Source organism: Ascaphus truei, chromosome 4, assembly GCF_040206685.1.
Source record: "Ascaphus truei isolate aAscTru1 chromosome 4, aAscTru1.hap1, whole genome shotgun sequence".
In the NCBI taxonomy this organism is placed as follows: Eukaryota; Metazoa; Chordata; class Amphibia; order Anura; family Ascaphidae; genus Ascaphus; species Ascaphus truei.
Window position 1 is genome coordinate 118,983,091 of NC_134486.1, and position 15,695 is coordinate 118,998,785.

At 39.0% G+C, this 15,695-nt stretch overlaps 1 protein-coding gene across 1 annotated transcript; it reads left to right on the top strand.

Annotated features, from left to right (window-relative positions):
* Positions 1 to 5,708: 5,708 nt before the first annotated feature.
* Positions 5,709 to 14,697, top strand: FBXO5 (F-box protein 5). Its single transcript, XM_075596502.1, has 5 exons — positions 5,709 to 5,957; positions 8,505 to 9,201; positions 12,007 to 12,097; positions 12,587 to 12,766; positions 13,784 to 14,697. Exons 2-5 carry the CDS (start codon positions 8,540 to 8,542, stop codon positions 14,036 to 14,038), a joined length of 1,188 nt encoding a protein of 395 aa, XP_075452617.1. The 5' UTR covers positions 5,709 to 5,957; positions 8,505 to 8,539; the 3' UTR covers positions 14,039 to 14,697.
* Positions 14,698 to 15,695: the final 998 nt, after the last annotated feature.

The following is a 15,695-nucleotide window of genomic DNA, read 5'->3' on the forward strand; positions in this document are numbered from 1 at the left end:
ACGCAATCTCCCCACCACTGCAGGGGAACGCCCCTAGGGGAGTGCCACACAGGGAGGAGTGATCACAACGGAGACTGTATCCGCCCCCATCCTGGCTCTACGTGCCTGCTGCTGGTTTGAGACAGCACAAAAATCTAATAATGGGATCTCAACTATAGATAGTTAGAGAAATTGTAAGTGTCATGCCATCACAACGCATATAGCACCCCCATGTAGTGGGAGACTAGACATCCAGACTCCAACCAGCTTATCATCCTAAGAGAGCAACTCACCGGAGAAAGCTGAATTATGGAACATGGTGTTTGTCCCCCAATCATGCGGACTACATATGAATAGAAAAATAATGAACAAAAATAAAAAATCATAAACAAGAAACATATATACATAAATCAATAAATATTATTCTATGCTCCAAAATTTTTATTTATGAACTAATACTATGAAGTCTAATAAATCTAAGATGGGTTATATGCATTGAAAATGTATATAGCGATACTGGGCAGCCATTTAACAAAAATCAAAACATACAATTTTATTAATTAAAAAAAAAATATATATATATATATACATAACAAACACATCTAAAAACGATATATTCGTGTAAAAACAAATGAGCTCATTGTCATCACAAGGATGCTCATTTGTTTTTACACGAATATATCGTTTTTAGATGTGTTTGTTATGTATATATATATATATATATATTTTTTTTTTAATTAATAAAATTGTATGTTTTGATTTTTGTTAAATGGCTGCCCAGTATCGCTATATACATTTTCAATGCATATAACCCATCTTAGATTTATTAGACTTCATAGTATTAGTTCATAAATAAAAAATTTGGAGCATAGAATAATATTTATTGATTTATGTATATATGTTTCTTGTTTATGATTTTTTATTTTTGTTCATTATTTTTCTATTCATATGTAGTCCGCATGATTGGGGGACAAACACCATGTTCCATAATTCAGCTTTCTCCGGTGAGTTGCTCTCTTAGGATGATAAGCTGGTTGGAGTCTGGATGTCTAGTCTCCCACTACATGGGGGTGCTATATGCGTTGTGATGGCATGACACTTACAATTTCTCTAGCTATCTATAGTTGAGATCCCATTATTAGATTTTTGTGCTGTCTCAAACCAGCAGCAGGCACGTAGAGCCAGGATGGGGGGCGGATACAGTCTCCGTTGTGATCACTCCTCCCTGTGTGGCACTCCCCTAGGGGCGTTCCCCTGCAGTGGTGGGGAGATTGCGTGATGGCTGGTCATTCCCCCGTTCTGAGCCGCGATGCGCATGCGCTAGATAAGTTAGGTTCTATTGGATATTACACAAACGTGACGTCACAGATATCGCGAGATTTGGCAGCCATTGTTACATAAACGCTCTGTATATCGTGTGGAAGCACTTCTTGATAAAGTGCTATGCACGAAACGCGTAGAAGGGTTGCATCCCTTGATTTTATGATGCTTCAATAAAGATCACACATTTTTGGCCAGACCTGTTCTTCTTTTGGATCGCGGTGCGCTGCATCACTCTCTACATTGCTGGACTTCTAAGGACCAGATGATTGTTAGTATGTCCTGATATGTAAAACCATAGAATTCAAAGAGGGTGTACTTCCTTTTTCACACCACTGTGTATGATGATTAAAGACCCATTTATATCAGTCCCCGGTTATGAGTGTAGACACACATTACAGTAGATGTTAAGGAAGGTCAGATAGATGTATTGTATTGACCTCTTACCTGGTACCACAGCCGATTTAAGACCCTTGCTGGGGATTGAACAGAGAGGCTACGTAGTCTGATGTCTATATATTAGTAGTCATAAATAGTATCTGTAATGCTCCTGGCTAGCTAATTTGTAACAAGCCCTACAAAGGATAAAAATGTTACATATAGACCGTTGTATCAACTTGAGATAATGAATAACTAATTTCTGCAACAATAAAAAAAGCGTACGCATGACCACTATGCTAAGTAAGTCCCAATCGATGTCTATTAAATAAGTATGGTTATCTAAAGAAGAGCTGCCCAGACAAACTGGTGTCTATATGATAAACACCAGTAGATGGTAACCGTGGATATAATAATTATAATCAGGTTGCTCAGTTGACTCTTTGATAGATATTCACGGGTCTCTGGTAAATCCTGATCATAAGCATAGGTTGTGCAGTTTATTTGAACTGTGGTCATGGGTTTACAAACAAATGCTCTGGTGTATAAAGCAGTGAATGCAAGTACTAACATCTAACGTGTGTCCACACGTACGGCCGCAGGCTAAAATGAATGAGTCTTTAAACATCATATATACCCATTTGTGTACACGGGTATTGTGGCAACTTACCTGCTACATCTAATCTGTTCGGACAATTTTTTAGGTACTGGTGTAATCTGTGATTGTCCTTAGACATATTTACCAATTGACATAATTTTTCTACTTTTGTTTAATGAAATTATTTTAATCATATAATGTAATGATTATATTACCATAAGCCTAGCGTGCATTCAGTGGGATTTCTTTTCTCTTTACCTTGTCAAATAAAATGTGAATACATGTAGCCCCCTTCTGGGAACTACTATTGCCAATTATGGGGTTAATGGTCCTAAAGGGTTACAGGTGTGGGATCACTTTATACAGGGTGACTTGGCAGAAACACAGCCACGCCCACCTTCTTCCATCTGATAGTCACCTATGGGGTATATAACCTTTTGATAAAGCGCCCTAGGAGGCGGGAAACGCGTCAGGGGATTTTGTGCTGATTTTATATTTTTGACCATCATGCCTAATAAAGTCATTTAAATTTTACCTACTACCAGCCTCTTCCTTTACCAGTGGTGCCCAATTTTTTGCCTTTTTACTTTTCTACTATGGGGTATATATACTTGGGGGAATGTTTTGGCACTCAGCAGTGAAGGAGCCTCACTGTAGATATGCATATAAGTTTGTGTATAGGTAAGAGTTTTATACTTGACCCGTCCTTGGTTATTGGTGTAGCCCTCTTTCCTGCTGCTCTAGAGCGACTACTAGTGCTGTATTTACCTGCTGGCTCAGCGAGATCTGGGCCTCCGCTAACTGGGAGCCTGGGGTAATATTTATGTCTTGGCAGCGCCTCCACTTACCCAGCATCCCCAAAAAGTGAGATTCCCCTAAGCAAGAATAATGATAAAACACTTCAACCTTTGACTCGTTTACTATTATGTGATAGCAGAACCTTATCTCATATTCATAACATATAGCATACATAGAACCCAGCATAGAACTGAATGACATGCAATATAACACCTGTGGCTCGGCCACTCTCCTAAAGAGAAATGTCACTTTCCCGTCACCGCGTGCACCCCACACCGTGTCCACTGATATATATATATATATATATATATATATAGGCTCAGTCCTTTGGTTACTCAACCCAGTGTCCCCAAAGAGTCCTCCCCCAAGGCGGGATCAGCGCCTGTTGGTACCGGTGTTGGTGCACTTATTAAATACCTTCAGGTTACTCCTGCAACCGGCAACAAGCTTCACAAAGCATCCGTCGATCCAGCGTAGTCTCTCTCTCTCTCGAGTTGATGATGTCCATCAGCTTGAGCCCAAAACACTGTCACCACCGCAGCTCCGCGACACTGTTTCCTTATCTGTATATACAGTAAGTGACTAGGTATCGCTATCTATATAGGGCGTCCCTGCAGCACCACAAGCTTATGGTGACTCAGGGTATACACTGGGGCCTGAGGGTAAATCTGGCTTACGCAGGTGGGTCACTGACCCCCTGCACACACACTACCTCTCCCCTTGCTCCTCCGGTGCCCTCTGACTAGAGTGGTCTCTCCCCCACGCTTCCCTTCCTCCTGTCAGCAATCCCTGCAATCCTATTCACTCCCTGGCGTCAGGTGGCTTCGCTGAGGCTCCTGGGGGTTGTAGTTTACTGCTGAGCCTCCTGGTGATTGGCCAGCCGTTCGCGCGCTTTTCCCTGCGCATGCGCGAACTTCCTCAGAGCCTCCCGTCGCGCATTGGTACTGCGCATGCGTGAAATGCAACATGGCGGCGCCCTGTATTATCGGGCCGCCGCGGAACGCTCCCTGCTCGGCCCCCACCTTCAAATGTGCCGTGCGACTCTAACAGCGCCCGTGATCGCCCCCCACAGCGGAGGTACAGAGGGAGGGCCAGGGAACACCACTACATTGGTTTAAAGTCAGTGAAAGTATCCCACTGTGATAGTGTCCATGAAAGACAACCTAGCGACACTGTGCACATATGTACCATGAAGCCTATGTCCTAGAGGTCACGCAGATGGTTAACTGAGGCCATGGTAAGAATGGCCGGTCCGTAGCTAGTTTAGACCCAGTATGCTCAGCAGTTGCAGTCAGAGCATGGATCTCGGACAATGTTTCCTTGAGGGATGAAAGTGATTCAGAGCCCACCAGGGGCCTGACTGGAAGGGGTCAGCATGGGCGTTATAAGGAGGAGGGACAGGTCCAATTAACTATTCAAACGCAAGCTACAGTACCTCCCTAGATATGTGTGATGGTAACTAGGGAAGATGTCCTACTATATAAACAATGCACATATACCTAAAATAGTAGTATAACATGAATAGATCATACACCTATGTTCGAATAAACACTGGTGTTTGGACAATGAAAGTTCCTGGTGCCCATAATTTTCCATCATGCTTCATCTATACCCAAACTGCACAAATCCAGCATCCAGAAAGGTATGAGAGATTGAGCAAAAGCATGTAAATAGACACTTGATGTAAACTCCTTTGGAGCTGGGCAAGGAGTGTTACATACAAAAAAAAAATACCTGCAATAAGTGAATACAGCATTAGTGCTAAACAAAAGTAACAGACTTTGTACATCTTATTAAATATAATTTCTTAACTAATCTAACTATTGCACATTTCTTGAATTCTCATTACTGTCCTTGACGTATATACAGTTGAATTATATACTTAAAATAATTGAATAAACAATATTACAGTCAAAATAATATAAATATGTTTGTGTCTTGTGTCACTCAAGGAATAGGCAGTCAGCATCAATTGCTTTACGTTAAAAAAAAAATAATAAAAAAATATATATATATATATATATCATCATCTCTGAGAAATAACGTTTCTTTGGCTTTTCACTTATAACTTCAGAAGTCGTGAACTCCACACATTTTGGTTACTGAACGCAACTAATATTTTAATATTCAAGTGACAGAAATTGAATAATAAAGCATGAAGCGGCATGAAGCCTCGCCCGCCATTTAACATTCAGGCAAAATACTTGCCAAGAATTATAGGTGTAATAGCGGAGGCAAATCCAAATTACCACAAACTGCGAAACAAAACACTGACTGAAAATGCATCTCACTTTTTAGTTTGTTAAATATGAATTTAATATTTTTTTGTGCAGAGGACCTTATTTATTTCACTTCTATTTCTGATAACGGGTTAACTTTTTATGTGCCAGATTCCAAAATGGTCGCTGAAGCATCTCACGTAAGAGACACTTTCAATACTAGTTACCGTACCCACTTCCTATAGACATGCCTCTATGAAACCAAGGAAGGGGCGGGGCCTCTCAGGGAGGAAGCTTGCTCGGCAATTGGACGCTGGGAGGGCATACCGCGAGCTCCAGGCACGCTCCTATTGGACAGTACGCAACTGTGCTCGCCGGTGATTGGCTGTCTCAATTTTGGATACGAAATTCAAAGTGTTTTAAAAAGTTGCTGGATGAGCAGCTGCTGCTGGCGCCTTTTGTATGACATGCAGCAGCAGTACTAGTTGTCCTTCGGACCCCTGCACAGCCAGTAGGAAGGTGAAGGACGGCAGGTCTGGGATAACGTCCAGAGGATCACCTATGTGTTTTTTTTTATTTAACCGGGTTTTATAACAGTGAAGGGATCACTGCCTGGAAACAGATATATTAATACATCCAGGGAGCGGGTCTGCGGCAGAGACACAGTAAGTGCGTGGTTATACTGGGGGTGTATGGTTAATCCGAGGGAGAGGGGAGTAAGGGGTCATAGGGTAAGATGGGGACATTGTTTTTTTTTTATACCATATTATTATTTGTAGGACAGATCAACAGTTGGTGGAAGAGAAAAGGGAACATGTGGAAAAGGAGGGAAGGAAAGTGGGACAGTGATGTGTTGGTGGGAAAATCTAATAACCGCTTTTGCTGGAATTTTTTTGGTTTTAAAATAAACTTTTACTTCTAACATAGAAAGTGATATTTTATTTTGCTGGGAAGTGTGTGTGTGTGTGTGTGTGTGTGTGTATATATATATTTGCTGATTCCAGTTACTTTGAACTTTAGCTGTATATGGCGCGGCCCATACATTGTGCAAATATACACCTCGTTCGTGAACATAGATTCACTGTTGGCGGGTCCAGTAATTGCCTCGGGATTTGGGGTGCCCTCTGTGTGTGTGACTACCTGCCCCATTGATCGTAACCCTATGATATCTTATTGATCTCTCACCCGCCAAAAGTTTCTCCCCCACCATATTGTGATGCGGGTCACAGGAGGGGGATCGCCAGCTCCCTTCTTTCATCCTTCACCTAACCCTAAAACACAGATCTAGTCCCCATAACTTCAGTAAACCTCCTCTTGTGTGTGAGGTTTTGATGTGACTCCATACAAGCGTGTCAGATCATAGTCCAGATCCCCAGCCATGAATCAGACTGAAAATGGCGCTGGAGGGAAGAGGGGATGGGGGATGGTGTCCTGTACTATTTGAGATATTTAATGTACGTGGATTTCACTAATCCACTGGAACTGATCAATATAGTTTTTGTATGGATTTTCTGCCGTATAATTGGTGGGGCAAATTTAGGGTTTTTGCGAATTTTTCACCCAAGTGCAACCTTTATGATCTCCCCTCCCCCTTTCTATATAGATGGCATTGAAAATACTATATATATTTTTTAATAGGTGCAAAAGACTGATTTATTTCAAACATGTTTTATGATAGTCCATGTGTGTGTGTGTGCTGTACATTTCCCCAATGTTACCCTCTCCCCCATACCTTCCATCAGATTTCTTGCAGGCATTACAGATCTATACTTGTTTAACTAAATAACCTGTGATTTTATTTATCTTCCTAAATATGAATGGGAAATATATATTATTTAGTTGCCTCGGAGCATTTTCTTTAAATTCTAATTTTAATTGTATTTTCATTTGAAACACAATTTGCTCAATCATAGAGACATGATAAAAAAAAAATATAGGTTTAATTGTATACATAGGTGAAGAGTAGGTGAGGGCTACTTAATTGTGGCCTTAGTTATTGTTAGTATTTAGTTTTTGTACTTTTTTTTTGTGGAGGGAAAGTGCACCTCATGTACTAGTTTGGCTGTCACTGGGGGGTGGCTCATTAATTCCATCACACAGCTTTTCAAAATATAAAGCGTGTGTCTTGTAAAGTGGGTGCACTGAAATCCAGTGAACTAGCAAAAGTATGCTGCAATAAAAAATTACAAAGATTGATTACAATAAACTTCAAATACTGCTGAGTGCTTGTCTGTAGAGGTGGACACTTTATTTTGAACGAGCGAACCTGCCCATTCCAATATTATACTAATACATGTATACGCACCACAAATATTGTCAGCTCTGTATTGGGGCTGTTTCTCTCTCCCCCCTCCCCCCAAATAGGATGTCACATGGCAGGAAGTGTTGAGAAATTCTATTACTATATAGTGCTGTATGGGTGCTCAATTATATTTATTTTAATGACCGCTCTTGGTTTGCAGTGCACACATGAACATGCTGCACTGTATAGTGATATTACCTGAACCGGGGGTGCCTCCCCGAGCCATTGTGCGATTCATGCACCCTCTGGTTCTCAATATACACCAAAAACATTCCGGATGGTCACCAATACAAAGCTGCAATGTAATTTCTTGATGAAGTTTCATCTTCTATTGGTTGCCAAAAGCTTGGCTAAACCTGGTGGCCATTTTGTCTCCACTGGGTAAACTTTCTAGTCCACTGAAAACTAATATTTTGGGAACTGGTAGGTCCCCAGAGCTCAGGTCAGCTCTTAAGACCCAGTGGTTTAGGTGATATAAAAAAAAATGCACGAGTAGCAGGAACTACAGTTGTACCATAAAAGCCTAAAGGCCATTTTAAATAAGAACCACCTATTTCAAATTAAAAATGATTTATTTCTTCCTTAGCCCTGCCATTTCACGTTTTCTGCAGTAGTTATTTCCTTTTATTTTTATGGCAATTTGTTCCAGAGGCATCTGCTTGTGAATACTTGGTCATGTGAGCCCTTCTTGCATTACGTTTTCTATGATGGATATTATGGTAATGAGGCTATCCTTGTTTTTTGTTTATAATTTTTAATGGCCCCTGGGAAACAAAAGAAAATGGAGTTGCGTTTTTCGCTTTTTCCTAGCGTGCTGATGATACTGCAGCTTCAAAGCTTTTCAACCGGATACTAGATTTGTAATTCACCATGTTGCCCACATTAATGTGCTTGCTTTGTTTCTCCATAGGCTACTAAAGGGAACGGAGCTGTGTACCTGTCAAAATGAAGTGTGGTTTTAAGAGTTCACCGTCAAAGCTGTCGCCTACCAAATTAAACACAGTCAAGCTAGAAGCTAACTTGCTCAAATATGAACAAGAGCCGTGCAAAGGATGTGCAAAGTCAGGAGAGGGTCAACCCTCAGAAAGTAGTCTCAACACGTTGGCTCAAAAACATGTGAATGTTCTTACAGAAGACAGGCCAGTGTACAACAAGGAGAATCTTTTACAAAGACTTGGGGAGAGTGAAGCAAATGATGTGGAGTGCAGTGGGTTACAAGACAGTGGTTATTCTTCAATACTGCACAGTGACTCACCTGATCAGGAAGAAGACAGTATAGTTTCAGGGGAACCTGTCTGTGACACACCGCAACAACTCTCCAAACAAAACCAAAGGCATTTTCAGGCCCCATCCACAAACCTTTTACCAGTCCTCCGCTTTGAGGAAGTGGTCTGCTCAACGTTAAAGAAAACTGCCAAAAGAAGTCCAAAGGTTGACTGGGATGTTGTCGATGAAGTGGTTTCCCAAGGATGCTTTGGCCTTGAGAACCTGATCGGTAAAAGCATGGGACTGGAGAGGTTAGACATACTTGGAGAACTTTTCCAGAGGGACTTTAAGCATCTGCTGACCAAAATTTTAAGGCACCTCAGCGAGATCGATTTAATCAAGTGAGTGTTCTGTCATTTCAATGTGACTCAAAGCACAATTTAGTTTAAAGTAATTTTACTTGATGGAATAGTGTTTCAGTTTATGCATTTTGGGCTGTTGAACTAAAAAAAAAACATAGTCGCTGGTTATCCTGGTCTTGTAGAGACATCTGCTGGCTGCTATAAGGTCTATATCAAATATTTTGTTTTATATTTGCCTTCATAAATCTGTAAACCTGAAAGGGGGGGGGGGGGAAGCGATTTATAGGGCGCCTCCTAACAAAAATAATTTTGTCAATTTGCTATAAATCTAGTATAAAATGTATATGTCAAATATCAAGAATGACTGTCCCAAGTTGGAAGAACACAATCAAACTGTGAGATGATAGGAATATGCTGGTATGCCTATTTTGGAGTTCATCACCTTTTTTTTTTTTTTTTAAATATTTTTTTAATAAGATACAGTATATTGCCTACAATTTAGTAATTGCAACCAATTGATCACTTTGGTAGTAGTCGCCCTCTGGTGACTGTAACGAAAGTGGAGCATCCATTTTCTGCTCTGATCACATTTCTCCCTGAAGATGGTCTCCTCCTAGAAATCACGCAAAAATAGCATGCCATTGCCTGACTGTCATAGGAACCCCTGGTGTGCCAGCCTTTTAGAGCAGAGAAAATCTTATAGTAACAGTATCTTGGCAATGTCTGGTGTTGTTCTTGCTATGTACAGTCAGCATTTTATGCTTCTCAAGATTTTAAAAGGGCTGCCATGAATGTTCATGGCATTGATGACATTGGCGGTATTTAATAACTTGAGGACAAGGCCGTTTTAAAGTCTTGCACAATCTTGACTGTTGAGTTATATTGAACTAGTAAAAGGTCTTGCTGTGCAATAATAAGATAATCCTGGGAGTTAATGCTTAAATCACCATTGCCCCCTAAGTGGTGTGAGGTCTCCGGAGCAGAATTGTGTTAATTTTAGCTCCGGAGACACCCTGAGATACTGAGGAAAAAGGAAGAATACACCTATCCTCTACAGAAAGTACATTCTTATGGTGCACTCCCGGATAATTATTTTTATATATTGTCATGCTTGTGTGATAATATAAAGCGATAAGTGAATAAAATATCAATATTAAAACGTTAAACACGTTTAACTCTTATTTTTAACTTGCTGTGAGTAATGTGGTTCAGATGGATCAGTGTATCACAGTCATAATGATGTCCAATTCGCCTTATGCCAGTCCAATTAGAGTACTTATGGTGTGAACCGTAGAAATTTAATAAGATTCATTTGGTTTTGATTTTATTTGTTGTTGATATTATATATCTTTAACTTACAATAGTAATATCAGAAGTGACTCGAAGCATGTGTATAGGACAAAACCTAAATCGTCTAAACTAGCATATGAAAGCTGTTAAACGGCGCAGCTCTAACTTCGCTGCCAAATTTTACTCTAGACTGATCTTGAATTCGTAGATATTTATTAATTAGCAAGACGAAATTCTTATGAGCAGAATCCTTATGAAAGACTGCCATATAAAAGCTGTACTAGGACAGTGCAGCTCTAACTTCGCTGCCTAATTTTACTGTCTTAAGATCAATTCTCTAAATGTAAATCCGAAAAATGCACCCATGTAACTGAATCAAAAAGGCATGACCGATCTACTTCGCGTCAATGTACCAATACAGCCAAGTGTCTAACTTGTGATAGCATAGCGGAGATACTTACCTTGGAAGGTGATGCCAGTATCTCTTGTATGTTTAAAGAAGCAATACTACGGTCACATTTTTTTTTCTTATTTGTATAAGTAAAGCGCATGTGACAATGCATAATTCTATATCCTTACCTAAACTGGCATAATTCTATATCCCTTATCTAAACTGGCAATCGTTTGGTGATCCTGTTTATAAATCTGTAAAAAAAAAAATCCTGATTGTGCCTAACATAATGGCTACTTCAGTCAGTTTAATTTAGTCACTACAATGTATCATGTAATTACTAAGGTAACATTATCTATTGTTACAGCTCAAACTGCTGGGAACATTGGCAACAAATTATCCCAAACAGGAAAGTGTTGCAAAAATCTTGCACTGCTTGGGAGGTCTAGCTAAAACACCTGCTATGGAAGTCAAAGGATGCTTTTAAACCATTAAAAATGGCACTATGCTTTAAATAAAAATTAAAACCGTCACTTTAAAAAAAATTTTTTTAATAGACATGCAAGATTTCACGTTTTGCTTATTTAAAGGTCAAGTGGGCCAATGCAAGGGATGATGCGGCTGCCTATTGCTTGTTTTGTTTAGGGAGTGTGTGTTTTGTGCTCAGGGCGCAATCTGCACTTATCGCGGTCAGGGGGACAGGGGGGACATAACCCCTATTCTGTCATCTGTGGAGCGATCACCTGACTAAGATGTTATCAAGCACCACCAAAAACGCATAAGTATCAAACTCTGCAACACTATTCAAACTTAAATCGAAAATGTTTTGTCAATTTTGACATTTGAAATTATTTTTGATCATACGTTACATACAAGGCTAATCAATAACATTTACCAAATACATTTGTCCTTGCTGGAAATGTTTTGTTTGATCTTTGCAACTTGCTAAATGCTTACTTGATTTTTTTTTTTACATCACAACCCTCTTAGATTAAAGCAGCACATATATTGTTGGTAAAGTTATTTAGCAAGAGGACTACAGATGTGATTTCATATGTATTTTATTTTTTTTAACCTGGTCTTGTTTGTACCATAACATTTTAATCATTCCCAGTTGAACAATGCACAAAGACGGTAACTAATATCTAACCTATTTACAACAGTGTCGTCAGCGTGAGCACAACGTGGAGAAAGATCTTGCAGAGAGACCGCTGGGCTTACCATATTTATAACACAGCACCTAAGGAACTTGGTGTAAGTTGTCTATATAATTTCTCCATTGTAATTAGAGTTGGTGTCCCGTTTAGAAGACTGAAGTTTGGCACAGGCTAAACATGCAAAGAGCACTCGTTCTGTCGATATTGGTAATCCCAGTAATATTTCCCATTTAAATAATGTCCGTTCTTAACCTTTCACCATAGAAGGGAATTTTAAAATGGTTATCTGCTTTTTACTTAACCATTCCTGTAGGGTCCCACTGCCATGTAAGAGGGGTGCAAAGTGCTAAAGTAATCTTTTAAGAAGTTTGGGGACTATGTAAATGAGCTGATTTATTTAAGAAAATGCATAAAAAATAAATATTCAAAATGATAAACAGTTTTGTTATATAGAGGATGGTGGTTGATTTTATATAAACCCTTTGTTTGCCATAAGTAGCCTTTGTATATTGGAGAACATATGCTATTTGGACTATCGTCTAAAATACAGGATTTTAACCTTTTTTTTTTGTTTTTCCTCCAACAGGATAATGAAGCAAAGTTGACTGTCCATGCTGCGACCCGTGATGTTCCTCTCTGCCGAGTGCCTCTTTCCACTGTTCAAAAAGTAGCAAGTGCTTCTTGCAGCATCGTTAAAAAGAAGCTGAGCAAGCAAAACAACAAGATCGGAGGTGCCTCACGCAGCCGACATACAGAATTCAACGAGGTAAGACTGACCAGCATGGTTAGTGGTAACATGCAGACACAGTGAGACAACCTCAGATCTTGTTTATTTTTCATTTTTGATAGGGGATGCTGGATTAGATTACAAAGCTATTGCAACTGACTTGTCCCAAATGTATGGTTTTTGCTCAGATTAATCATGCATGTGCTTAAGTAGGGAACTTCTCAAACTGATATTTAAAGAGTGCACTGTGATTGTCTGGAGATTTTTGTACTGTCACACTTTTATATAGACAGTCTATACACCCACAATTGAGATTGACTGCAGGTTTAGCAGTGTACCTATAGAGCATTCTTCTCAGCCCTATTATATTCCCTTAGGAATTGACCAAGCCTAATTTAGGTGATCCACTCACTCAACATTACCACTGATTTTCATCCCATTGAAGACTACCCTATTGACTGTACTGCTATTTCAGTACCCTGCTTAAAACGGAGTGTATATAAAAACTTTTACATTTTAGGAGCAATAAATGACCGCAGGCAGGGAAACCTTATGTAAGGCAGTACCTACTTGGACGAAAGTGAATTAGGGACAGACTCTCATTGTTTGACCAACGATGCAATCATAGTTATTGCAAACAAATAGAATAAACATAAGTAGCAGATATGCTTGAATAGTGTTCCCATAAAAATAGAAAATGCATAGTTTTTTTTTCACAAATTACGTAAAAACGGCTTTTTTAAGGGTGATTAATCCCTTCCAAAGAAGCCAATCGTATGGAGTAAAAAAAAACTGTCTATAAAGTTCTGTATCTGTACCCTAAAAGGAGCATTTAGATGCACTTTGACCTAATTCCTTACATAGATTAATTAACTAAAATAATTACTTTAGCAAGTCTGTTTGCCTTGAGTAACATTTATACATTGCTAGTGGCTTGAGTTATTCTGTACCCTCGTGTAGTTGTACCTTTCCCAGACTAACTGCTAAGGTTATTTTGTACAGATCAGCTGAAATGGTTCTTCAACTCCTTAACCTGTTTCTTTTCTTTCTTTACAGGTTGCACAAACATTGAAAAATGACCAAAGCCTAAAAGTTTGTAACCGATGTGGCTCTCCTGCAAAGTATGACTCTTACCTTCATAGAGCAACATGCACCCGGGAAAGCTGCATGCTTGATTTTTGCACACTTTGCCTTTGTGACTATCATTTCTCTAAAAACTGCTTGGCGACCAGCAAACCTCAGGGTCAACGATACCTATCAGAACCTCTACCTGGAAGTAAGAAGAGCAAACACAATTTACGGAGGTTGTGAATGTTCTTGTATAGTTGACTGTAACCATCAGAATGGATCCAGAAAATACATTGTTCAGCAAAACTGGTCAACAAGACAAAACTGCAAACCTGCAATGACTTACTAAAGGAAAATTTGTATTTTGAAGAAAATACGTTTTTGTATCTTACTTGATTTTAAGATGCATGAAAACTGCCAGAAATTTATTTGCCAAGTTTTTACTCCGTCGCTTACTTTGTGCATTACTGTTTTTTTTGCATTCCACAAAGAGGTCATTACTAAATAAGATGTGTATTTTTTTTGAACTAGAAGAATAAACTTTTATTTTTTATTTTTAATCCTATGCACATTGTGTTTAGAATGGCTTCTTTTTAAATTGACCAAACATTTTATAGATTTCCAGGGTAACATTTTAAATAGTAATTTTTGTAAGAATTTTGGCTTTATACATTTTTATGTATACGTTCTCATGTTGACTCTTAAATTCCCTAGCGTTACTGTATTGCTGCAAAAGAGAAAAATTGATGAATTTTCCCGTGGATCTGTTTTGTTAAAAGATTACCCAAAAAAAAAAAAAACAGATTTTGTACGTAGATGTAAATATGTATTTTAAATGTTTGTTTGTTCATTTTTATGTTCTGTAATGTTACATTTGTTTATATGAAAAGTGCAATATTTGTTTTGTACTATGTTAAATAAATTATTGCAATGATTTCTGTTTGACTCAAGTCTTTATTTGTAAAATATTTTTAGTTGTTGGCTATTTTATACCTTATTGGAGAATTCTGTCGTGTCTTCAAGGTTTGTGTGACATGGGGTGAGTTTTAACATTTTTTTTTTTTAAAGACTTGTCATCTAGTTTGTATTGCACTCCAAATGTAAAAATGAGCTGCACGTGTAGAATTCCTGTAGTAGTATAGGAAACTGCACTCCAATCAGCAAAAAAGGTGATGTATTGTGGATCTATTACTCTCCTATTCTCTAGGTCCCTCAGTACAAATGAATGGTGATTATGCCCTGCCCAAGTGGGGGTAGGACAGTCAATTCATTTCTCCCAAGAATAGATCTATGCACTTGTTTTGGTGAAGGAAGTCTATTAGACCATTTTTTATTATACAAGCAAAGCTCGACTGCGCAACATTTGAGTGTGATCCCTCTTTTGTCACCCGAGGATGGGTTAACACTCTGAAACGTTGTGCCCTGTCGATCTTTGCTCATATAATAAATGGTCTAATAGACCACCTTCACTGAAACAAGTGCATATTTGTTCTTGGATGAAATTCTATGCAGTGACAGACCTTGGGAGATCTCACCATACACATGCTCCTCACCTTTACAAATCGCTTTAAAAAGGATTTTATTTTAAAAAAAATAGTGGGATTGCAGGACAAGTATATTTCTTTTTGGACAACAAATCCGGATCCATGAGTCCCTACAATGCTCCCTGTTCTCAAGCATTTATTTTTCTCCTAGAGGTAAAGGGGTTAGATTCTCATGTGATGTTTTTCTGGTGCATCTTGGTACAAGGAGCCTCCAGCTTCCTTATTACCAGGGAAGGAGATTTGCCCCACATACCCAAATGCTATGATACACTTGTTGGTCTTTGGAAAACGAGCGGTTAGTTGTTTACCTGCGGTGCTAGCCATTTTGTATTTAAAATGATGTCCCTTGGATCAAT